Source organism: Apium graveolens, chromosome 11 (genome assembly GCF_009905375.1).
Source record: "Apium graveolens cultivar Ventura chromosome 11, ASM990537v1, whole genome shotgun sequence".
NCBI classification, from domain to species: Eukaryota; Viridiplantae; Streptophyta; class Magnoliopsida; order Apiales; family Apiaceae; genus Apium; species Apium graveolens.
Genome location: NC_133657.1, coordinates 183,109,649 through 183,136,368, shown reverse-complemented (window position 1 = coordinate 183,136,368; position 26,720 = coordinate 183,109,649). Strand labels below are relative to the sequence as shown.

The 26,720-nt window shown below is 38.4% G+C and overlaps 1 protein-coding gene and 1 non-coding gene across 2 annotated transcripts; one reads left to right on the top strand and one right to left on the bottom strand.

Moving 5' to 3' along the window:
- Positions 1-8: 8 nt before the first annotated feature.
- Positions 9-927, top strand: LOC141696234 (uncharacterized). Its single transcript, XM_074500404.1, has 3 exons — positions 9-376; positions 469-810; positions 906-927. Exons 1-3 carry the CDS (start codon positions 9-11, stop codon positions 925-927), a joined length of 732 nt encoding a protein of 243 aa, XP_074356505.1.
- A 14,132-nt stretch (positions 928-15,059) lies between these two features.
- On the bottom strand, positions 15,060-15,164 carry LOC141698926 (small nucleolar RNA R71). The gene has a single exon (XR_012565423.1). It is a non-coding gene; the product is annotated as a small nucleolar RNA R71 (small nucleolar RNA).
- Positions 15,165-26,720: the final 11,556 nt, after the last annotated feature.

Genomic DNA, 26,720 nt, shown 5'->3' with positions numbered 1-26,720 from the left:
GAGTAACAATGGTGTTTGATGATTTCGACTTGGAAGGGGTTAAGTTTCCCCATGATGATCCCCTAGTCATAACAACCATAATAGGGAACAACCCGATGAAAAGAGTCCTTGTAGATAATGGGGCATCGGTAGACATCTTACTCTATAATACCTTCATAGGGATGGGTTACAATGACTCTCAGTTGACCCCAACTGATATGCCGAGATATGGTTTCGCTGGAGTCGAATGCCCCGTGGAAGGAACATTGGGTCAGGAGCAAAAACATGCCACACAGATGTTGAACTTTGTAGTAGTCAAGGTTGGATCAACATATAATGCAATCATGGAGAGGATATGCATACACGCTTTCCCCTCATCTTACCATTCTGTGATCAAGTTTTCAATCAGAGATGGAATTGGAGAACAAAAGGGAGACCAAAAGATGGCCAAAAGCTGTTATGTAGCCTCGCGTAGGGCAAATGGAGCAGGGGGCAGGTCTTGCCTATTAAAGACCTGGATATCCATGAAAATGATGAGAAACGAGGAAAACCAGCGGAAGACTTGATCCCGGTTCCTCCGGTTCTTGAGGACCCTGAAAAAGTAACTTTCATCGGAGTGTCATTGGAGGAGCCCCTTAGAGGGAACTTAGTAGGGTTCTTGCAAGAGAATAATGATGTGTTTGCGTGGTCGACAGCATATATGCCCGACATAGACCCGAAATTGATCACCCACAAGTTGAACGTGGATCCTAATCCAAAGATCGTGAAACAGAAGAAAAAGAGTTTTGCCCCTGAAAGGCAGGAAGCCATCAAGCAAGAAGTGGAGAAGCTGTTAAGTGGCATTTATGTCCACTTAGAACACTTCATAAAGGCTCGAATTGGTGTTTTGTACTCAAGTTGTTTGTGTTTTTGATGTGTTTTTGTAGTTTTTTGCATTTAAGGGCATAATCGAAAGCAGGAATGGTTTGACATTATTTTTATGCTAGAAAAGTGTTAGGATGGAGCCTCAGTTGATTGCGTGGAAGAAGCCAGCAGTTTCAGTCAAGAGAAGAAGAAAAATCAAGTTTTTCCAGAAGCCCAGGGTGGCTGCGCTACACTTGGGAGCGACCGCGCCATACTCAGAGCGGCCGCTCTGTACTTGGGGGCGGTCGCGCTAGGTCATTTTCCAGAATCTTGATTCTTCTCTGATTTTGAGATTTTGAAGCCCAGCTCGATTGTGAAGCCTATATAACTCCTAAAAAGACATTTTTCAAAACGGAGAGCAAGGAGAGAACATGAAGAAGACCTAATAGCACAAATTTAATGAAGAAGAAGAAGAGCTTGTTTTTTCTTGTGGTTCTTTGCTTAAGTTGTAATGTTGGATGCTTATTTTCTTTATTGTTTGAACCTAATACTCTTGTTAATGGACTTCATTATTTATTCAGTTATTTCAGACCTAATTTATCTTAGTTTATTTACCATGCTTTCATTGGAACCCATGGTGACGATGAGTTCGGTTATGAACTAATCGTTATCGTGGGGTTTTAACGGATTTACTTATGGATTTATATAGTTAATTATTTCGATATCTTGGTGTGTGGTGATTGTATGATATCGTAGTGTTGGTTGTGCCTATTCGTCTTATGTGCATCGCAAACATATAAGATAACATGTTAATCTCTATTGAAGCGATAGTGAATATAGAGGTTTAGAACTTGCCATGCTAGCATAGGTTCATGTATTTGTTATGCATGATTCGTAGGTAATTTTAACCATCTTACTTGCCCTATGTATCACGATATATAACTTGCACATTAAACCTTTATGTTGTCAAATTCTATAGACATATAGGGTCTCAATATAATTGGTGTCTATTCAGTATCTATCTCTTTTGTGGATGTCTGGTAGTAGGGTATTCGTACAACGAAAGTTGGCGTTTAATAATTTCCTATTATCTGATTAGTTGTCATCACCATTGCATGCTAAGGTTAAAAATAATGACTTTGAATGAAGTAGTAATGAAGTTAGAATCCCATGTTTGTCTCATTTAAGTAATTCAACCTCAATTCTCTTAATTAATGCTATTTAGTATAATCTCTTAGTTTAATCAAAACCCAATTTGTTATTTGTCTTAGCAGTGAAAGATAGCCATATCATTGTTGCATAAGTGCATAAATTGAACTTAACCTAAACCAGTCTCTGTGGGAATGAACTAGAAAGAGTTCTATATTACTTGTGAACGTGTATACTTGTGTGTAATTTCAGCGCGTGTTTTTGTCCTAACAAGTTTTTGGCGCCGCTGCCGGGGACTCGGTGTTAGTTTTTAGTTTATGTGTTTGACATCAGTGGTCGCTAAAGTTCACTGACTCGAATATTTTACTTACTTGTTTGCTTGGTTGTGTATTAGGTACTCTAGAGAGCGTTTATGCTAACGCGTTCTCGATCTCGCAAGAGAACACTGGATAAAGCGGAGGAAGAAGTTGAAGTAGAAGAAGTTTTTGAAGAAGTTGAGAAAGTTGAAAAAGAAATTGTTATTGCAATGGGAGAACCAGAAGCGAATCTGAAGGCTTTGATGGATTACTCTCAGCCGAAGATCAATGATATTCAGTCCAACATTATCAGACCAGCCATCACGGCTAATACTTTTGAAATCAAATCTAGCATGATTTAGATGGTGCAAAACTCATGTTAGATATATTTGATAATGTCATGACTAATATGATTTATGTTTAGTTTTCAGATCTTACTTAAACAGAACAAATCAGTACTTAACTGAGATCAGCACTTATACTGAAGTCAGAACTTAAGTCATCAGTACTTAAGGTTCAGGAGATATTTAGCAGGAGATAATATCAGGACTTAAAGGAAACGTTCAGTTAAGGAAGGCGGCTGATTGATTGAAGAGAAGATCGAGATAAACATAAGAAGAGATATGCATGACGAAGGAATTCTATGAAGAATAGAATACTTGGAAGAAAAGATATTTGATTGATATATTTTAGAAAGCAGAATTATATTCCATATCAATTAGCGATTATCTTGTAACTGTGTAGTATATAAACACAGACATAGGGTTTACACTATAAGTGTTATCATTATCGAGAATATTATTCATTGTAACCCTAGCATCTCTCCTGATATTTGTTCATCACTGAGAGAGGACAGTTCCATATTGTAACAGAGTTTATTGCTTTGAATAAAGTCTGTTTTTCTGTTACTTGTGTTATTAGAATTCGATTTGATTGTGTTATACACTGTATTCACCCCCCCCTCTACAGTGTGTGTGACCTAACAAGTGATATCAGAGCCTATCTGTTAACACACAAACAGTTTAAGATCCAAAAACAATCATGTCTGAAGTAGAAACTCCAACTAAGCCCACCAAAACTGAAGAACCTCCAAAGACACAAATCCATAGTCGATATGCGGCGATTAGAGTTCCCATATTGAAACCGTCTGAATATCCCATATGGAAGGTGAGGATGACTATGTTTCTGGAAGCTACAGATCCAGAATATCTTGATAGCAAAGTTTGTACCAAAGGAGAAGAGTGATTACACTGCTGAAGATATCGCTTCAATTGCTAAGGATGCTAAGGTGCGACAATTGCTGCATAGTGCATTGATAATGTAATGTCAAACAGGGTAATTAACTACAAGACTACATAGGAGATATGGGATGCCTTGGAAATAAGATGTCAAGGAACTGATTCGATTAAGAAGAACAGGAAGACAATACTTACTCAAGAGTAAGAACACTTTGACTCAAAGCCAAATGAGTCATTGAATGATTTATATGACAAATTTGTCAAACTCTTGAATGATTTGTCACTGGTTGATAAGGAGTATGATCTTGAAGATTCAAACCTTAAATTCCTGTTAGCTCTTCCTGAAAGCTGGGATTTGAAGGCAACAACTATAAGAGACAACTATAATCTTGATGAAACGACTCTTGATGAAATTTATGGGATGCTCAAGACTCATGAACTTGAGATGGAACAAAGAAGCAAGAGAAAAGAAGGAAAGTCAAGGACAGTTGCTCTTAAGGCTGAAGAAGAATCTCCCAAGGCAGCCACCTCAAGGAAAGGCAAGGGTAAAGCGCTCTTCACAAAGTCTGATACTGAGTCATCAAGTTTTAATAGTGATGGTGACTCAGAAACTGAAAGCTCTCCTGAAATGGATGCTGATGAAGAGATGATGAAGCTGTGTGCTCTTATGGTGAAAGGAATCACAAAGATTGCATATAGGAAGTTCAGGAAGGGAAAGAAGTTTTCCAGGAAAGGTGCAAGTTCTGATAAGAATAATTTCAGAAAATCTGAAGGTAAAGGAGGGAAGTCTGACAGAGGAGATTACACCAATGTCAAATGCTACAACTGTGGTGAGAAAGGCCACATATCTCCTGATTGCAAGAAAGTGAAGAGTGACAAAGGCAAGGCTCTTGTCACAAAGAAGAAAAGCTGGACAGACACCTCAAATTCTGAAAGTGAGGAGAACTATGCCTTGATGGCAAATGCTGATATGGCAAATGTTGAAAGCAGTACTGAAGCTGTTGAGTTAAAGGTACCTCAAACTACTTATGCCTTTCATACTGATGATATTAATGAGTTGAGAAGATATCTTAAAACCATGTTAATTAGCTATAGAGATCAAACTTTAACATGTGAAAGATTAACTTCTGAAAATCTTGCTTGTAAGAAGAGGAATGATTATTTAGAAAAAGAGTTAGTTATGTTCCATCAAACTCAGAAAGATAGAGATGATGCTTTCTATGTTAGGGATGAAGTACTTAAAATGAACGAATCTCTAAAAACTGAGTTAGAAAAGGAAAGAGAGATTATCAGGACTTGGACTAACTCTGGCAGAACAACTAAGAATTTGTTATGTAGTGGAAACTGGAAAGAGGGCTTAGGTTATGGAGATGATGAGAATGATAAAGGAACTGTAGATATTAAGCCTATAGTTGTTAAACAAAAGCCAAAGTTAAAACCTGTTAAGTTTGTAGCTGTAAAGTCTGAAACTGAGAAATCAGAAGTTAAAAAGGAATTAACTTCTAACAAACTAAAACAGGAAAAGACAACTGAAGTTAACATAGGCTTAATGACAAAAAAGTAGCTTAAGCATAAGCTGAAAGATGTTAAGAATGCAAACAAGGTAAAATCACCTAGAAAAAATAGGAATGGAAATGAAGGTGTGAATAAAAGCAATGATCATAAACCTGTTCCTAATGCTCCTATAAAAACATGTCATAACTGTGGAAGTTCTAACCATCTGGCTTCTTTTTGCAGGAAGAATAAGAACATAAACTCCTTACCTTCAAAGTCAGGAGTTAAGAGTCAGTCTGTTAGATATAAGCCACAAAATTCTTGTTTTCATTGTGGTAGTTTATGGCATTCCATTTATACTTGTAAGGAATATCATAGTTTGTACTATGATTATTATCAAATAAAACCTTCTTTAAAGAAAGTTAGCATTGTTCCTTCTAGTATAAGTTCTGATATAAAGTCTGATAGTATAAATGCTGATAAGAAAAATGTTAACATAAACTCTGATGCAAAATCCGCTGCAAATGTTAACAAACTTAATAAGGCCAAAGGATCCAAGCAAGTCTGGGTCCTTAAAACTAATCATTAGTGGTCTTTGTGATTGCAGGGCAACAGGAAAAACATTCTAGTTCTGGACAGTGGATGTTCAGGACATATGACTGGAAATAAAGCCCTGCTATCAGACTTTGTGGAGATGGCTGGCCCAAGTGTTTCTTATGGAGATGGCAACATTGGAAAAACATTGGGATATGGCAATATGAATCTTGGGAATGTCATCATTAAAGAAGTAGCTCTGGTCTCAGGACTTAAACACAATCTGCTGAGTGTTAGTCAAATCTGTGACAGAGGTTATCATGTGGATTTCTTTGAAGAACACTGTGAAGTTGTAAGTAAATCTACAGACAAAGTTGTTCTGAAAGGATACAGGCATGGTAAAATTTATGAAGCCAAGCTTTCAACAAGTTATGATGGTTCTGCAATCTGTCTGATAAGTAGAGCATCAATTGAAGAAAGCTGGAACTGGCACAAGAAACTCTCTCACTTAAATTTCAACAATATAAATGAACTAGTCAAGAAAGATCTTGTGAGAGGACTACCAAAGTCAGTATTTGCTCCTGATGGTCTTTGTGATTCTTGTCAGAAGGCTAAACAAAGGAAATCTTCATTCAAGAGCAAGACTGAATCATCAATTCTTGAACCTTATCACCTACTACATGTTGATCTATTTGGTCCAGTAAATGTCATGTCTATTGCAAAGAAGAAATATACTATGGTCATAGTGGATGAGTTCACCAGATACACATGGGTGTATTTCTTGCACACAAAAAGTGAAACTCCATCTATCTTGATTGATCATGTCAAGCAACTGGATAAATTGGTCAAAGATTCTGTGAAGATAATAAGAAGTGATAATGACACTGAATTCAAAAATTTGACAATGGAAGAGTTCTGCAAAAACCATGGAATCAAGCAAGAATTTTCTGCTCCTGGAACTCCACAGCAAAATGGAGTTGTTGAAAGAAAGAATAGAACTCTTATTGAAGCTGCACGAACTATGCTTGATGAAGCAAAGCTTCCAACCTATTTCTGGGCTGAAGCTGTGCAGACTGCTTGTTTTACTCAGAATTCAACACTCATTAACAAGCAAGGAAAAACACCATATGAGATGGTGAAGAAAAAGAAGCCAAATCTGAAGTATTTTCATATATTTGGATGCAAGTGCTTTGTTCTTAAGACTCATCCTGAACAGCTATCCAAATTTGATCTAAAAGCCGATGAAGGAATCTTTGTTGGATATCCACTTTCCACAAAAGCCTTCAAAGTCTACAACTTGAGAACAAGGGTGGTCATGGAATCTATCAATGTCTCTTTTGATATAAGAAGATTACTGGACTTGAAGATTTCAATGATCATGATCAGCTGAGATTCGAAAATGAAGAATTAAATTCTGATACTGAAAACCCTAACAGTCTAAGTCCTGATACTGCAAACTCTGGTGGATTAAACTCTGATATCATTGAAACTGTGGTGACTACGTCAAAGGAGAATGCACCTGTGCAGGGGGAGCATACTGAAGATACAACCACATCTCAAGAAGCATCAGAACATACAACTGGCTCTTCAAGTTCTGATTCATCAAGTTCTGATAAGCCAAGTTCTAATAGTTCTGAAAACTTAAATTCTGAAGGATCCAACTCAGAGAGCATAGTTTTAGGGGGAGCATCAGAAAATGTTGATGAAGATAACATGGATCATGGGGGAGCATCCAGTTCTAGAGAAAATCTTCCATCTGCAAGGAAGTGGACTAAATCACATACACCTGACTTAATAATTGGAAATCCTGATGCACGTGTCAGAACTAGAACAGCTACTTCAAATGAATGTCTTTAAAATTCTTTTCTTTCTCAGACTGAACCAAAGAAAGTGGAAAAAGCTCTTCAAGATGCAGATTTTACAGGTTGCAAAGTTGACAGGAAGAGCACAAGTGGAAGCTGCCAATTTCTTGGAGGCAAACTGGTTTCTTGGTTTAGCAAGAAACAAAAGTCAATTTCCACATCAACTGCAGAAGCAGAGTACATTACTGCAGGAAGCTGTTGTGCACAGATTCTTTGGATGAAGAAGCAGTTACTGGATTATGGGTTAACATATTTTAAAATCCCTATTTACTGTGATAATCAAAGTGCTATTGCTATGACAGGTAATCCAGTTCAACACTCAATGACAAAACACATCAGCATTAGGTACCACTTCATAAGGGAACATGTGGATGAAGGTACAGTGGAATTGCACTTTGTTCCAACAGATCAACAACTAGCAGATATCTTCACAAAACCACTGTGTGAAGCTACTTTTACAAGATTGGTAAATGAACTTGGAATGGTTTCAGGTTCTTTCTCTAAATCTGCTTAGCTTTTGTTCTGCTGCATCAGACCTTATGATCAGTATTTACAGATATTACTATCTTTGTGTATTCTGTGCTTCATTGAAAATTGCTTAAGTACTGATTGTTGTCTGATGTGTATTTCTAAACTCTGATAGTGATATGACTGTTTCTGTGACTATTCTATCCTATGAGGATAACTGTACTAGATACTGACCTAGTAGTCTTTAATATACTAAAGATCCCATGTTAGAAGTAATTATTTATGTGGAAATCTATAGACACAAGCAAATTCTGATATTAAGCCTAGTTAAGTTTACTTTGTCTATCTTATTACTAAGTCAAAAACTAGAATAATGCTTCTCATCTGTTAAGTTCTGATGTTAGTAAATATGGTGAATGTACTAAGTGCTGATAAACCTCACTTATCAAAAGAAAAAGGAAAAGAACAAGGAATAATAATCAGGTACTTCTTTGAGATCTAGAGTAAAAATGTGGAAGGGACGACCCAAGTGCATTGCTGGTATTAAGTAATATGCATCAAAAAAGCAAATAACTATTTTTCTTGGTGACTTTTCACACTCTATGATTACTGGAGAAGTACTCTGATAATAGCATAAATTCTGATAAGCAGTCGTGACTCACTTACACTGAGAAGCCACTGTAAAATGGAATTTCAAAAAATGCATAAAATAAGCACAAAACAGTTGAGGTGGACTCATGCATGAACTCATTCAATAGTAGGCCTTAGAATTTTGACAGATTTTGAGCAAAGTTCTTAGTTATGCCTTATTTCCAAGATGTACTGAAGTGAATCAGACTTTAATCTTTATCTGATATTTAGCTGACTGCACGCACGTACACTCCATATGAATAATGAAAATTACTGTGGAGATAAATGATATTTTAGATGAACAGTTTATGTGTCAGATTACATACATTCTGAGGACAGGTTCTGATGAAAGTTCTGATGATTAAGTTCTGAAGAACCGAAATCAGAATTTGTGTAAAGTATTACAGAGATAGGCATTCATTTTTCGAGTTAAGAAATCATGTTCTAATGACTGTTAAGTTCTGGTATATAAGTCTAAGTCCTGATATTAAATTCTGATTCTTTACTTGACTTATTTATGATTTAAATATGAAACAGTCCCATTTTACATCAGAATATGTTCGGGTGAGATATTAAAAGTCACTACAATTAGGGTTAGTAGTACACGTCCATGCCAAGTAATGCTTACTTGTTTCTTGTGCACATTAAACCCTGTTTTACACTTCCAATGGCTGTTTTTATTCTCCTCAGTCTAGGGAGACGAGGTAGAATTATTTCTACCTGTTAGCATTAAATTTCATTTACGTCTCCTGGCATTCTATTGCCTATATAAACCAACACTTCATTCCAGCACGTACATCTCTCATTTACACTCACACTCTCAAACTCCTTTCTTCTTCACTCATCACAATCATGATTAATTACAACTTAGCTCTTAACTATGATACTTGTGTCCAGAATGGCAGCTGGAATGGCATGTTACTGCCATTCCTAATGAGGTTTGGGACTCTGTTCCCCAAGAGGTCCTGACAGACCTCTTATTCTTTTATATGGATTATCATCGCCATGTTGAGCGATTGGAAGAAGCACGGCTGGAAGCTCTTCGACAGCAGGAGTGAATTATTCGTCTCGCTGTTCTTTTTGTAGAGAGTAGGAAGAAATAGGATTTATAGCTTAGGACAATCTTGTCATTTTGTGCTGTAATTTAAATTTCATGAATGTATTTTCTTAATATATTAATGAAATTTTCTATTTTTGCAAGATTTTGTCTCTGAGTTGTTTGAAATTCTGATACATTTTTAAATTCTGATTTATCCATATTTTGATGACCATTTTATTTCTGATACAAATCAAGTTCTGATTCTGACGTGGCAGTACCTGTTTACTTGATTTTTTTTTTGGTCATTCTCTCACTTAGTGTATTTTTACAGAATATTGGTTTCACAGTGAAAATGATTTAATAAGTGTGAATAGTTTAAATTTTAAATTAAAACTGAACTATCTAAATTAATGGGATTACTTGGTAAATGGAACGGTTTTTCCTTGAAAAACTGCATGTGATAAGTAATGATTACTATTTTCCCGTGCCCATTAATTATTCTTTATTGCTGCATGTCTGACAGGTGTCCAATGGTTACTTTTTCTACCATGTATAAGTAAAAGAGAGAGAAGATTATAAAATCTTTTATTTACTTTCACACTTTATCTCTCTTTTCTTTACTTCTATACTATCTCATCTCCTGACATTTTTTTTCATACAGACATTTTGTCAAACACCTTACAGGCAAACTTATTTCTCAATTTTTCTCATGGCACCTAAGGATTTGATTATAGATGGAGCCAAGTTTGTTTCCAACAACTACACTGCAATCTTAAACCATGATGAAGATCCATCTGATTTGCACTTTGTGCAAGATCTTCTAACACACAGTGAGATTGGGTATGCATTAACCCAGCCTCAAGTCATTTCCAGTCAACAAGTTCCGACGTTCTGGAGAACTGGGCATTTTGATAATGGTCGTGCTACTGGTACTCCAAGCATTATTTTTGAAGTAAATGATGTTGAGCATGTGGTAACTCCTGGAGCAGTTTGAAAAGCTCTACATTTACCAGAAGGCTGCATTTTCTCAACAGCGGAGGAACCAGTTCTACAGTAGCTCATGGCCAATTTGGGGTATGAGAAGAGTTTGGCCAAGCTTGGACAGTTGAAAAGAGCGCATATCAGAAAGGAATGGAGCTTTTTCTTCAACTGCATCACTAAAGCCTTCGACAATAAGTGTTCCAACTTTGATGCCATTCCTATTATGAGTCAACACATCGGGTATGCCATTATTCACCAAACTCATTTTGATTATGCAAGTGTTGTGCTAGGCTTTATAGGGGATAGGATGACAGAGGATAGAATTGTAGTATACTTTGCTAGATTCTGTCAGCTTATATATACTTTTTGCTGTGCTAATGAACCTCAACCAGCCAGTTCTTTGTTTCCACCTTTTAAACTTGCAAAACGGGCGTTTAATGATTTGGTAAATGCTGACCTTAAGAAACCGGTGGTTAGATCCTTACAGATACCTCAGTCTGTAAAACAGATCTTGGTCAATGCTGATCCTCACACTTACAGATCTGTTTACCCTGATATACAACCCACCAGCACCTCCCACACATCACAACAACCTTCAGAACATACCACACATACATCTCAACCTACTCAACACTCTATCAGACCACATCTCAAACCTTCACAGATAACTCAACCTTCATCATCAGCACATACTGTGAAGCCTTCATCTTCCAAGCCCAAGAGGACAAAGACTGTACCTCAGACACCACAGAAGAGAAGGAGGTTTGTTCTGAGAGATGAATTAGACAGTGAGGAACAGGTTCCTGTATCTGTACCTGTTATGAAAAAAGCTGAGAAGGTCTCTTCTCAGAAGGATACTGGTATTGGGGGATCTAAGCTTCTCAAGAGGCTTAGAAGAATTTCTTATGCTTAAAGTCCCAAGGAATCTCCATCTTCAAAGAAAAGAAAGAAACAGAGAGCTCACAGGCCAGTTTCAGAGGATGAGGATGAAGAAGCTAAGGAAGGATATCAGGAATCTCTGATCTCAAAAGTGCCAGAATTTGCTAAAGATACTGTTTCTCCATCTCCATTGTCACCACCTGTGTCTCCTGTAAATGATCCAGTATCTACTGCAGACCCAGGCACAAGTGCTGAAATTGATATTCACAACCTACTTGTGCCTGAGGTTCTCTACTTAGATCTCCAACAGCTCAAATTAATCCACCCACAACACCAATTACTAATGCTAATGAAACTCCAGAATTGTCTACAACACCTTCTCTGCATCTAGAAATTGAAGATCAGACTATAGGTGAGCATCAGACTATGGCTGTTGATCAGAACTTGGAAGCAGATCAGCACTTAGAGGATGATGTTGAAGCCTCAATTGCTTCTCATACTGTTCTTTTGTCAGAAGATGCTGACTCTATAAGTCCTGATGCTGCAAATGCTGATTATACTGGTGATGCTGCTACAAATGCAGATGCTGATGAAGCTGGTCCTTCAGGACATGCACCTCAACAAACTGTTCCTAAAACTGAACTAGTCAAAAAGTTTGTTCGAGGAGATGCACCGGTACCTTGGAGTGAAACTCCTAGAGGAGAGGAGTGGACTAAGGAATGGAACACAGTTACTTTTGTTCCTTCTCAATCGATTCTTGCTGAGCACTTGGCAAAGGCTGATGAGCTGCTAGCTAATGCTGATTTCAAGACACAACTTCGAGTTACTGCATTGAGTACTAGATATCTTCAAGGTCTACATTCAATAACTCATGCAGAGGTGCATAAAATTCAGGAAGAATTGCTCAAGCAAGATATGACTAAGAAAATTGACAAGAAAACTTTCTTCCAACCTACCTTTGACAGAGTTGCTTACATTGAGAAGACCCAAGAGAAGCAACAGTCTCAGATTGATGAAATTTTGAAAAATCAAGCTTCTCAGCAATCTCAACTCGATGAAATCCAATCCTCAGTGGAATTGCTTGTCTCTCTTCTGTTACCTGCTGATGCCAAAAAGGGGGAGAAGGTAATTAAGTCCAAATGCAAAACTGTTAAGACACTGAAGGGGAAGGATGATGAAAAAGATGACCAGGGAAACTCTGGAATGGGTGGAGGTCATGGTCATGGTAGAAGTCTCTCATCAAGAAGAGCTGAAACTACAAGTCATAGGATAAGTTCTGATACTGGAAAAAGAATTCTTCTGATACTAGTAAAAGAATAAGTTCTGATGAACTTTTGGATCTTGATGAAGAAATTTCAAGACAGTTATTTCTGAAAGAAAATCCAGGGATGGACTTTAAGAGTCTGATGGAAGAAGAATCTAGACTTAAGTCGGAAAAGGTCAATTCTAAATCTGAAGCTTCTGTTGGTAAAAAGAAACTTCCTAAGGCCAAAGGCATTGTGATAAAAGAAAGGACAAATCTTGAAGCAACCAAGGCTAAATCACAATTGCAGATAGATCCAAGGTCCAAGGGCAAAGAAAAAGTTGGTGAACCTATAAAGATTTATGTGCCTCCTGTGGATGAAGAAATTACTGTTAAAGATGCTGATCTTACTCTGACTTCAAGAAATATTTCTAAGACAACCTCTGACATGGCTCAAGTTGTTCAGAGTCAAGATATAGTTAGTTCTGATATTACAAAGAAGCAAGTAACCTCTGACATAGCTCAAGTTGACTTGATATCAGAAGATAAATCAAAGGAAACCTCTGACATTGCTCATGTTAAATCCTCAAAGTTACTCCTACCAGGTTTCACCAAAGCCAAACAAACTCAACCTTTGAAGACTGCTGTAAGTAGTTTTGAAGCAAGAGTGGTTACTGGAAAGGAAGCAAGAGATAAATCTGGATTGGGTAGTGCTGATGAAAGAAGAATACAGAACACAATCAATGATCCAACTTCCTTAAGTGAACCAGGTGTTGGAGCAACTCCTGAAAGATTGAATCAACTAGAATCTGTATAGATGGTTTACCATACCTACTTGAAAGAACACATCTTGTTATACTTCATGACAGATGGTAGGGTTTGCCATATAAGGGAAAATGCTATTCCGCTGAAGTATTTTGAAGAACTGGAACATGTTTTATTTTTACTTCAAGTGAATGACAGAATAATAGAAAGTGCTGCAAACTATTTGAAGAATCAAATTCAGAGACAGAAAAGGCTTTTTTCTGTAAATTTTGACAGCACATATCTTCCAAAGTACAGAGATCACAAGTGTGATATTGTTGAGATGAAGCCTAACTCTGCTAAGATTATAACTACTTTTCTGGGTTATAAGGCTGTAGAATTCAATCTTGAGTCTGACAAGGCATATTTGATCAGACTGGATCAGGACATAAGGAAAGCTAGAATAAATGATCTCAGGGCTGCTATCTTCCAAACTGGTGAAGATTCTGCAGAGCTTAAAGATGCTAAAAGGAGGATGATTGATGAACTCAGATATGCTGAGAGATGTTTGTTAAAAAACTATCTCAGAACAACTCCTGACATCAGAGAGATCAGAAAGTGAAGCCAAGTCAAGATCTACAACTGCTCAAATTCTGATATAAATATAGACTGAAGTTGTTATCAGAAGTTAAAGTTGGTAAAGCTTTAAGGACTGTAAGTTGTAGTTATCTAGTCAAATTCTCATGCATTTGTACTTAATGTTTTTGACATCATCAAATATCTGTTAAACTTGTATATTATGCTAATTTACAAGTTGGGGGAGATTGTTAGATATATTTGATAATGTCATGACTAATATGATTTATGTTTAGTTTTCCAATCTTACTTAAACAGGATAAATCAGTATTTAACTGAAATCAGCACTTATACTGAAGTCAGAACTTAAGTCATCAGTACTTAAGGTTCAGGAGATATTTATCAGGAGATAATATCAGGACTTAAAGGAAACGTTCAGTTAAGGAAGGCGGCTGATTGATTGAATAGAAGAACGAGACAAACATAAGAAGAGATATGCATGAAGAAGGAATTCTACGAAGAATAAAATATTTGGAAGAAAAGATATCTGATTGATATATTTTAGGAAGCAGAATTATATTCCATATCAATTATCGATTATCTTGTAACTGTGTAGTATATAAACACAAATTTAGGGTTTACACTATAAGTGTTATCATTATCGAGAATATTATTCATTGTAACCCTAGCAGATCTCGTGATATTTGTTCATCACTGAGAGAGGACAGTTCCATATTGTAACAGAGTTTATTGCTTTGAATAAAGTCTGTTTTTCTGTTACCTGTGTTATTAGAATTCGATTTGATTGTGCTATACACTGTATTCAACCCCCTTCTACAGTGTGTGTGACCTAACAACTCAGTTCAGTTTGGAGGTTCTCCAACGGAAGATCCCAACATGCACATCAGAGATTTCATCGAGATCCGCGACACATTTAAATTCAACAATGTTTCTGAAGATGCTATAAAGCTGAGGCTTTTCTCATTCTCTCTGAGGGATAAAGCTAAGTGTTGGTTGCATTCTCTACCACCAGGCTCTATTACTACTTGGGAAGATCTTGCTCTGAAGTTTCTTACTAAATTCTTCCCTATGGAAAAGACAGCTGCAATCAGGAATGCTCTTACTCAATTTGCGCAGCAATCGGAATAATCTTTATGAAGCTTGGGAGCGCTATAAGGAGATGCTTAGGAAGTGTCCTCATCATGGGATGCCTGACTGGTTGATTATCAACTGCTTTTATAATGGCTTGGGAGCACAGTCTAGACCCATGCTCGACGCAACATTAGGTGGAGCCTTATGGGCTTAAAAGCTACGATGAAGCTTATGAGTTGCTTATGGCTGCTAATGAATACCAGAACCCAACTCAGAGACTACCTCAAGGCAAGGTAGTGGGAGTTTTGGAGGTGGATTCTTAAGGCTTTGACGATGAAGGTGGATTCTTTGACTAATTATGGAGTTAATCAGATCACAAGTGTTAATCAGATCAAATCCCGAGCCTTTTTCGAAAACTGGGTCAAGTCCCGATTCCGAGTTCGAAATAATTCAAAGTATACTGTCCTGAGTGCAGCCAACCTGGGTTACGACAAGCCCACCACAGGCCCTCAAAAGATCATGATTTGTTGGTGCACATAGTAGTATTACTTTTCCTTATAAACTAAATAGAAGTCTCAAATCTCCTCGATGTGGGACTGGGGTGTTACAAACTCCCCCACTTAAACTCCTGACGTCCTCGTCAAGCCCGAACAAACAACCCATAGGACCAAGATCGTACCTCTCTAGCCATTGTGGGATAATACCGGTTGGCTTCGTGTCCCCACCTCCGGACCTCTTTCCATTGTGGGATAATACCACCAGCCTTCATGTCCCCACCTCTGGCAACTTGACGCATCAAGCTTTCAAGAGTCGGCTCTGATACCATATATGACAACTCGGGTCAAATCCCGAGCCTTTTTCGAAAACCGGGTCAAGTCTCGATTCCGAGTCCGAAATAAGTCGAAGCATACTGTCCTAAGTGCAGCCAACTTGGGTTACGACAAGCCCATCACAGGCCCCCAAAAGATCATGATTTGTTGGTGCACATAGTAGTATTACTTTTCCTTATAAACTAAACAGAAGTCCCAAATCTCCTCGATGTGGGACTGGGGTGTTACAACAAGTGTCTGTGAGCTTTGTGCTGGCGCGCATGAGATGGAGCAGTGTGATATATCTAGTAAATCAACTCAGTTCATGAGCAATTTTCAGAGGTCGCGACAACCAGTTCCAGCCACTTATCATCCCAACAACCGCAATCATCCTAACTTCAGCTGGAGTAAAAATCAGAATGCGGTGCAACAGCCTTATCAGCAGTATGCAGCAAAGCAATATAACCCTCCTGGTTTCAACAACCGCAATATGAACCAAGATAACAACTCCAACTTCAACAACTTCCACATGGAAATACAAGTCAATCTAATGAAAAATCTGAATTGGAGGAGTTAAGGCTCATGTGCAAGAGTCAAGCGGTTTCCATCAAGACTCCGGAGAATCAAATTGGGCAGATTGCCAATGCCTTGCTGAATTGACAACCTGGTACACTCCCTAGTGACACAGAAGTTCCAGACAAGAAGGAAGCTAAGGAGCAGGTTAAGGCAATTACTTTGAGCTCTAGAAAGGTTGCAAGCCCCGAAAAATCTCAAGTTTCAGAAGATGAAGTTGTGGCTGAAGAAGATGTGCAGAAGGAAGCAGAAGTGGAACCAAGGAAGAAAACTATGGAACACACTCCTCCTGAAGGTAATACAGGGGAGAAATAGGTTTATCCTCCACCTCCTTTTCCTAAAAGGCTGTAGAAGCAAAAGTTGGATAAGCAATTTGCTAAGTTTCTGGAGGTGTTCAAGAAACTTCATATCAACATACCTTTCGCTTAAGCTCTTGAACAGATGCCTAGCTATGCGAAGTTTATGAAAGGTATTCTCTCTAGGAAAGTGAAGCTTGATGACTTAGAGACCGTTGCTTTTACGGAGGAATGTAGTGATGTGCTGCAACAGAAGTTGCCTCCGAAGCTTTAAGATCTGGAAAGCTTCACTATTCCTTGCACCATCGGAAACTTGTCATTCGACAAGTGTTTATGTGATTTGGGAGCTAGCATCAATCTGAAACCTTTGCATGTTTCATGAAGTTGGATTTACCTGATCCAAATCCTGCATATATGTCCTTGCAGTTGGCCGATCATTCTATTATATATCCATGAGGCATTGTGGAGGATGTCTTGGTCAAGGTAGACAAACTCATCTTTCCTGATGACTTTGTAATTCTTGATTTCGAGGAGGATAAGAAGATTCCCATAATCTTGGAAAGACCATTCTTGGCTACTGACCGAATCTTGATTGATGTATAGAAGGGTGAGCTCACTATGCGAGTACTGGATCAAGATGTGACCTTTAATATTTTCAATGCCATGAAATTCCCTATTGATAAAGAGGAGTTCTTAAAGGTGGGATTGGTCGATTTTGTGGTTACTTCAGAACTTGATCAAATGATAAAGTCTGATGCCTTAGAGAAAGCCTTGATGGGGAATTTAGATAGTGAAGATGATGAAGGTGATGAGCAGATGCAATATTTGAACACTTCTCCTTGGAAGCGAAGACTGGATATGCCTTTTGAATCTCTTGGATTAGAAGAGCTGAAAAATTCTTCAAAGCATCTTAAGCTATCTATTGTGGAAGCTCATACACTTGAGCTTAAACCTTTGCCTGAACATTGGAGGTATGCGTTTTTAGGTGATGCATCTACATTGCCCGTTATTATTGCATCTGACCTTTCAGGTAGTGATGAGGAAAAGCTCTTGAGAATTCTGAGAGAGTTCAAGTCGGCAATTGGATGGATTATAGCAAATATCAAGGGAATCAACCCTTCTTATTGCACGCATAAAATTCTTCTAGAGGAAGGAAGCAAGCCAACTATTGAGCAACAGAGAAGGCTAAATCCGATCATGAAAAAGGTTGTGAAGAAGGAAATTCTTAAGTGGCTAGACGCGGGCATCATTTATCCTATTTCTGACAGTTCTTGGGTGAGCCCAGTTTAGTGTGTGCCAAAGAAAGGGGGCATCATAGTGGTTGCTAAGGAAAATAATGAGCTCATTCCTACTCGAACAGTCACGGGGTGGAGAGTTTACATGGATTACAGGAAGTTAAACAAGGCCACGAGGAAAGATCACTTCCCTCTTCCTTTTATTGATCAGATGCTTGACAGGTTGGATGGGCATGAATACTATTGTCTTCTTGATGGATATTCGGGTTATAATCAGATTTACATCGCTCCAGAAGATCAAGAAAAGACTACCTTCACGGGTCTGTTTGGTACTTTTGCCTTTAGAAGAGTTTCTTTTGGGTTATGTGGTGCACCGACCATATTTCAGAGATGTATGATGGCCATCATCTCGGACATGATTGGTCAGAAAGTGGAGGTGTTCATGGATTATTTTTCTATGTTCAGGGATTCTTTCGACGAGTGCTTGCAAAATCTTGGCGGAGTTCTTAAAAGATGTGTTGAGACCAATCTGGTTCTTAACTGGGAGAAATGTCATTTTATGGTATAACAGGGCATCATTATTGGGCACAAGGTATCTAGTAAAGGTCTTGAGGTGGACAAAGCCAAGGTGGGGGTCATTGAAAACCTTCATCCACCAATTTCTGTTAAGGGAATCCACAGTTTTCTTGGTCATGCGGGTTTCTATTAGCAGTTCATCAAGGACTTCTCTAAAATTTCGAAGCCGTTGTACAATCTATTAGTGAAAGATGTCCCTTTCAAGTTTGATGACAACCGCCTAGCTGCTTTCGAAATCTTAAAGAAGAGCTTGATCACGACACCTGTCATAACTGTACCAGATTAGAATTAGCCTTTTGAAATGATGTGCGATGCGAGTGACTATGCAGTTGGAGCAGTTCTTGGGCAAAGGAAGAATAATATATTTCATGTGGTCTACTATTCTAGTAAGACCCTAAATGGTGCTCAACTGAACTACACTACAACTAAGAAAGAGCTATTGGCCATTGTCTATGGCTTTGAGAAGTTTCGATCATATTTGCTTGGGACGAAGGTGACAGTTTTCATTGATCACGTTGCGATTCCCTATCTCGTCTCGAAGAAGGACTCGAAGCCTAGATTAATTCGATGGGTTCTTTTACTTCAGGAGTTTGAGTTGGAGATCAAGGACAGGAAAGTTACTGAGAACCAAGTTGCAGACCATCTCTCTCGGTTAGAATATCCAAGTACAACTTCACATGACAATATATTGATAAACGAGTCTTTTCTTGATGAGCAGTTATTTGGGGTGCAAGAAGAAGAACCGTTTTGTAGACATTGTGAACTACCTTATGAGCAACATTATGCCCCCAGACTTATCTTCTGCTCAAAAGAAGAAGTTTCTTCACAAGGTGAAGTGGTACTTGTGGGATGAACCGTTTTAGTTTCGGCAAGGAGCTGACCAAATCATCAGGAGATATATTCCGTAAAGCGAGACGGAGGGTATCTTGTGAGACTGCCATTCTACTGTTTATGGAGGCCACTATGGTGGAGAAAAGGCAACAGCTCACATCCTTCAAGCAGGATTCTTCTGGCCTACATTGTTTAAGTATGCGCATCAGTTCGTTTTGAAGTGTGATCACTGCCAGCGTGTTAGTAATATGTCTAAGAGGGATGAGATGCCTCTTAATGTGCTTCTCGAGGTTGAGGTCTTCGATGTTTGTGGAATTGACTTCATGGGGCCAATTGTATCATCGTGCAATAATCAGTATATCTTGTTGGCAGTAGATTATATCTCAAAATGGGTGGAAGTTAAAGCTTTTTCGATGAATGATGCGAAGGTAGTGCTCAATTTTATTCATAAGCATATATTCACAAGATTTGGGACTCCAAGCGTCATAATCAGTGACAAGGGATTGCATTTCTACAATTGCAAGTTCACTGCTATGATGCAGAGATATAATGTGAATCATCGCATTGCTACAGCCTACCATCCTCAGACTAATGGTCAAGCTGAGGTATCTAACAAAGAGATCAAGTGCATTCTTGAGAAAGTTGTATGTCCATCGAGAAATGATTGGTCTTTGAAGCTTGATGAAGTTGTTTGGGATTATCGAACAGCATTCAAGACTCCGCTTGCCATGTCACGGTTTCAATTAGTTTATGGTAAAAGATGTCATTTGCCTGTGGAGCTAGAGCACAAGGCATATTGGGCTTTGAAGAAATTGAACCTTGATATGGATGCACCTGGTAAGAAAAGGATGCTTCAATTGAATGAACTTGATGAGTTTCAACTTCAGCATATGAGAACAATAAAATGTATAAGGAGAAAGTCAAGAGGTGGCACGATAGGGGTCTAGTGCTCAAATCATTTGTGTGGGGCAACAAGTTATTTTGTTCAACTCTCATCTCCGTCTTTTTCCTGGAAAATTGAAGTCAGATGGTCAGGACCGTTTATTGTCAAAACTGTGTTTCCACATGCAGCGGTGGAAATTTTTGAGAATAATCCATGCCAAGCATTCAAAGTAAATAGACAGCGTTTGAAGTATTACAATGGAGATACGGTAAACCGTGAGGTGGTTAGTGTCGTTTTATTATCAACTTGATCTCGGAATTCTTCGTTAAGCTAGCGACATAAACCAAGCGCTTTTTGGGGGGCAACCCAACCTTATGTATATTAGTAGAAGATAGAAGGAAGAAAAAACCAGAAGAAAACACACAAAAAAAATCAGAAAAACTGAAAAACAAGGCATTTTCCAGAAGCACGGCGCGCCCGCGCTGAGAAGCAGGGCGGCCGCGCTAAAACTACAGAAGCACGGCGTGCCCGCGCTGGGAAGCGGGGCGGCCGCGCTGAAAGAACAGAAATACGGTGCCCCCGCGCTCCCAAGCGGGGCGGCCGCGCTGATTCCCTGGAGAAAAAAAAAGAAGAAGAGAAATCCGAAAATTTCAAACAATTACAATACCCCAGCCGAATTTCCCTCCTTCCACTACCCTAATTCCTTCTCCTAATCAATTCTAAACACTACCCATTATCTCCAGTAACCCATAATAATATCCCATTTATATTCTAAACCTAATTCTAATTCCTTATATATACATACACCTCCATACAATCATCTCCATCACTTTACATATTCTCAAAACCTAAATCTCTTTACACACCTCTCTTTTCCCAATTTATCAAATCTAATGGCACCAAAGAGAGCACGCACTCAAGTTAGCAGCAACACTAACCCCGCCACTACCGATTATTCAAGTGTTGGGGGTACGAGGCCACGATTTGTTACTTCGGAGGCTGAAGCGGAGTACACAAGGCTGTAATCGAAGACGATAGCAAAAGATAGGGGTTTTCTACCTTCGGGTAAGGATTGTAAGCTTCTTGAGATGATCTTGGAGATGGGATGGGTGTCATTTTGTGAGGCACCCGTTGCTGTGCCTATAAGTGTAGTTCGCGAGTTCAATATAAATGCAAAAGCTGAGAAGAATGGGTATTCGGTGGTGCATGGGTTGACAGTGGACTACACTCCTGAGGCTATTCACAGGGTGATCAACCACCCTGAGAGAAAGCCTACTCAGGAGGAGTGGGTTAATAAGACTGGGGATAATTTTGATTTGGATTTCATTGTGGCTACGTTGTGTGTCCCGGATACACATTGGAGGTTCAAGATGGGATCAAATGAGTATCTCAATTTCCCCACTTCATGCATGTACAGGTTCGCTCGTGCTTGAAATTCTTTTATTTGTGCGAATATTATGTCTTCTCATGTGCATGATGTGACTGTGGATCGTGCAAAGTTGTTATGGGGGATTTTGCAGGGAGATTATGTGGATCTCGGTTCCATTATTTATCAGGATATTTTAAGGTTTTCGCGTGGAAGCACTATGGGGTCTATCCCTAATGCCTCGATTGTGACCAAGCTTTATATTGTGGTAGGAGTTCATTGGCCCGCACACGAGCAGCTTCAGTTACCGAGTGCCCCCATCGACAGTTCTACGATCGCAGTGATGCAGGAGTGGTTTGGTGGGAAGGCTGATGAGAAAGGACTTGGGTACACCTATGATCATTTACCGGAGGGCCAGCCAGCCGATCAGACATATGCTGGTGGCTCGACTCAGGCACACAGAGCAGTGGAGACATCAGATGGGTGAGGTCAGTTCTATGCAGCAATAGCAGCAGGAGGCAGAAGATTGTGCTGGTTTAGGCTCGGTGCAATATAGGAATATGTCGAGGCGGATGGATGCAATGTATGACATCCAGAGTAGGTTTGCGCATGATCTTACTCAGGCATTGGGTAGCTTTTCTAGCCACGGGAGTTTATATACAGTGGCCAGTTTTTGGAGAGGATTCTGTGTACCCGCCTCCTAACACTCCACCCGCGTAGGGTGATGATCATTCTGATTCTGAGTAGGTATGCCTTGATTCCTTACTATTACCTTCACTGAGGACAGTGAAATTTTTAAGTTTGGGGTGGTAGTTAAGGAATATTTGTGTGTGAGTCCATATAGATGCATATTTATGATAGTTTAGTTCATATAGTCTGCATATTTGTCATGTAGTTATTTGTTTTGTTTATTTGTTGTCATGTTAGTATGTTACATATAAAGGCACTGACATTATATCATGATCCCTTAGGTGGCTTTTTCTATTGATTTATGATGTTGATTCGAGTGTAGTGATGTCGTATAGAGGAATGTTAAGTCCTAACGAATTGACTTGCATGCTGGAAATAAGAAAATTTTCACTAAGTCTTATAGGTTGCTTGAGTGCTAAATCATGATCATGACTTGTTTGTTTGTCGAGGTTTAATCACTTGTTTATGTCTAGAATTTATGCTATTGTCTTAGTGATGAAATAACATGGATTTTTAAAAATTGGAGAAAATATTGGATTTAAATGCCAGTTTTGGCTATGTGTCAATTGGCTAGTAGTCGACTCATTTTTATATGAGTAATCTAGAGTTGAGCGAAACACACTCGTTCAAAAATAGAAAAAAAAAGAAAAAAAGGAGAAAAAAAGAGAGAAAAAGAAAAAAAAATATGTGTTATGCGTAATTGATCACGAGTGGGCTCTTTAATACTCGAGTTATTAATTTCTAGGAGACTTTGTGCCTAGTGACCTAAGGCTTTTATAGTCTGGGATCCGCTAACCTAACGCTCGCTACATGAGTATTATTGCATAAGTATTTTATGGACCTCACTCATTTCACGATCAAATAAGCATGTTGGTGTTTGTTATGTGTTATCAATAAAAGCATGAATCCTTGTATAACTCTGATAAAAATTAAAGTGTTGTCAGTCATTTTAAGTTTATCGTTTATTCTGTTTATAACCTTGTGATTGTCTTAATGAATGGTGAGTTATGGTTATTGATCTAGTTTCGGGAGTATATCTGTTAAGCAAATGCACACACGCACATTTCTGGATTGTGGGATTTGATTGAACTTTATGCGAATAATTGCATTCATTGAGATGTTGCTCATTGGTTGGTTTAGCTAATCTGAGGGGATCGTTGCATTCATGCATTTTTTTATTTTTGAGTCTGTTATGCTTGAGGACAAGCATTGATTCAAGTTTGGGGGTGTGTTAAGTGACATTTATGTCCACTTAGAATGTTTCGTAAAGGCTCAAATTGGTGTTTTGTACTCAAGTTGTTTGTGTTTTTGATGTATTTTTATAGTGTTTTGCAATTTAGGGCATAATCGGAAGCAGGAATGGTTTTACATTGTTTTTATGCTAGAAGAGTGTTAGGTTGGAGCCTCGGTTGATTGCGCAGAAGAAGCTAACAGTTGCAGTCAAGAAAAGAAGAAAAATCAAGTTTTTTCAGAAGCCCAGGGCGGCTGCGCTACACTTGGAAGAGACCGCACCATACTCAGAGCGACCGCGCTATACTTGGGGGCGGCCGCGCTAAGTCGTTTAATGAAGGAGAAGAAGAGCTTGTTTTTACTTGTGATTTTTTGCTTAAGTTGTAATCTTGGATGCTTGTTTTCTTTATTGTTTGAACCTAATACTCTTGTTAACGTACTTCATTATTTATTCAGTTATTTCAGACCTAATTTATCTTAGTTTATTTACCATAATTTCATTGGAACCCATGGTGACGAAGAGTTCGGTTACGAACTAATCGTTATCGTGGGGTTCTAACGGATTTACTAATGGATTTCTATAGTTAATTGTTTCGATATCTTGGTGTGTGGTGATTATATGATATCTTAGTATTGGTTGTGGCTATTCATCTTATGTGCTTCGCGAACATATAAGATAATGTGTTAATCTCTATTGAAGTGACAGTCAATATAGAGGTTTAGAACTTGCCATGCTAGCATAGGTTCATGTATTTGTTATGCATGATTCGTAGGTAATTTTAACCATCTTACTTGCCCAATGTAATCACGATAGATAACTTGCATATTAAACCTTTATGTTTTCAAATTCTATAGACATATATGGTCTTAACATAATTGGTGTCTATTCAGGTTCTATCTCTTTTGTGGATGTCTGGTAGTAAGGTATTCGTACAACGAAAGTTGGCGTTTACTAGTTTCGTGTTATCTGATTAGTTGCCATCACCATTGCATGCTAAGGTTAAGAACAATGATCTTGAATGAAGTAGTAATGAAGTTAGAATCTCATATTTGTCTCATATAAGTAATTCGACCTCAATTCTCTTAGTTAATGCTATTTATTGTAATCTCTTAGTTTAATCAAAACCCAATTTGTTATTTGTCTTAGCATTGAATTATAGCCATATCATTGTTGCATAAGTGCATAAATTGAACTTAACCTAAACCAATCTATGTGGGAACGAACTAGAAAGAATTATATATTACTTGCGAATGCGTATACTTGCGTGTAATTTTAGCGCGTGTTTTTGTCCTAACAGAAGCTCTTAGAGGCTGGTTTCACTGAAGAGATACAATTTCCGGAATGGTTAGCAAATCCTGTAATGGTAAAGAAGGCTAATGAAAAGTGAAGAATGTATGTAGATTTCACTGATCTACATGATGCATGCCCAAATGATTGTTTCCTGTTTCCAAGGATAGATACTCTAATAGACACAACTGTGGTTCACGAGATGTTAAGCTTTATGGATGGGTTCAGTGGTTACAATCATATTAAGATGCATAAGGATGACATCCCAAAGGTATCATTCATCATAGACATTGATATTTTTTGTTATCTTGTTATGATATTTGGACTCAAGAATGCAGGAGCTACCTATCAAAGGTTGGTGAATAAGATCTTTAAAGATCTTATTGGGAAAACTATGGAAGTATATGTAGATGATATGTTAGTCAAGTGTCTTGTGAGGACTGACCATATATCCCATTTGAGGGAAGCTTTTGAGGTTTTAAGATGCCACAAGATGATGTTAAACCCTGCAAAGTGTGCTTTCGGAGTAGAATCTGGAAAATTTTTAGGATTGATGGTCTCCAAAAGGGGAATTGAGGCCAATCCGGACAAGATAAAGGCCATCTTAGACATGGAACCTCCACATTCCATAAAGGATGTTCAGAAACTCACTGGAAGAGTTTCAGCTTTGGGTCGATTCATCTCCAATCCGGGGACAAGTGTTTGCCCTTCTTCAAGGCTTTGAAGAAAGTGAAAGATTTTGCTTGAACAGATGAAAGTCAAGAGGCATTCGAGGATTTGAAGAAATACAATGTTCAAGCACCGCTGTTGGCCAAACTAATTCTTAATGAAACTTTGTACTTATATTTGGCCATTTCAGAAAATGCCTTGAGCGCCGTATTGGTTAAGGAGGAACTTAAAGTCTAGAAACCTATATATTATGTCAGTAAGATTCTATATGGGACTGAGTTGAATTATTCGACTATTGAAAAGTTTGTTTTAGCCTTGGTGATGGCTTCAAGGAAGTTGCGTCCTTACTTCCAAGCTCATAAGATTGAGGTACTAGCAAATTAGCCTTTGAGAAACATTATTCACAATCCTAAAGCCAGTGGATGGCTGATTAAATGGACCATAGAGCTGGGGGAATTTTACATAAACTTTAAACCATGAACGACGATAAAAGCCCAGGCCTTGGATGATGACTTCGTGGTTGAATATACCATCCCAAACCAAGAAGTCGGGGGCAGGAAGATACTGTACCTAAGGCTGATGCTGTTGCACCCTCCAAATCCGGGTCAGAAGTTTGGGGTCCACAACACATACACAATATATAAACCTGTATAAGACATATTATTTGCGATGACCCTTCCTTACATAACCACGAATCGTAACAGGTTAAAGTATAAAAACAAGCCACAACCTTAACTCTTATTACATCGTACCAAATCCCGACTAATTTAACTTATAACTGATAATAAAATTATTCTTACAATCTTACTATCTCACTACCGCAATAAGCTCCTGCTAGCTCGATCCAACTCAATTTGGAATCCTAGCTCGTGCATTGAACTGGGAAACCTTGCTATCAATCGTATCCTTCTTAACTGTAGAATACATAAAAAAAAGATTCGCAAGAGTGAGCTATCTAGCTCAGCAAGTCACAATAATAATAATTGGGGTTAATCAATGATTAAACAAGATGATCCAGAGGAATCAAGTTTATTGCTAGACAATCATTAAAATTGGACATTCATTTTAAGTTTTTAAAACCAAGGTTAGGCTGCTGATCAGTCACGCACTAACCCCGAGCAAAGCACACAGCACTGCTCCAACTACTGGATCCAAGGCACATATTGGCCTAAATTGACCATAGATATGGTCTGACCACGAATCTGGTCCACATATATAAAAAAAACT

Excerpts from the sequence above, each read along its gene's own strand:
- LOC141696234 (XM_074500404.1), top strand. The coding sequence starts at position 9 with ATGGTGTTTGATGATTTCGACTTGGAAGGGGTTAAGTTTCCCCATGAT. Across the intron at positions 377-468 it reads TCTTACCATTCTGTGATCAA|GGGGCAGGTCTTGCCTATTA; the intron begins GTTTTCAATCAG and ends CAAATGGAGCAG. Across the intron at positions 811-905 it reads AAGCAAGAAGTGGAGAAGCT|TTTTTTGCATTTAAGGGCAT; the intron begins GTTAAGTGGCAT and ends GTGTTTTTGTAG.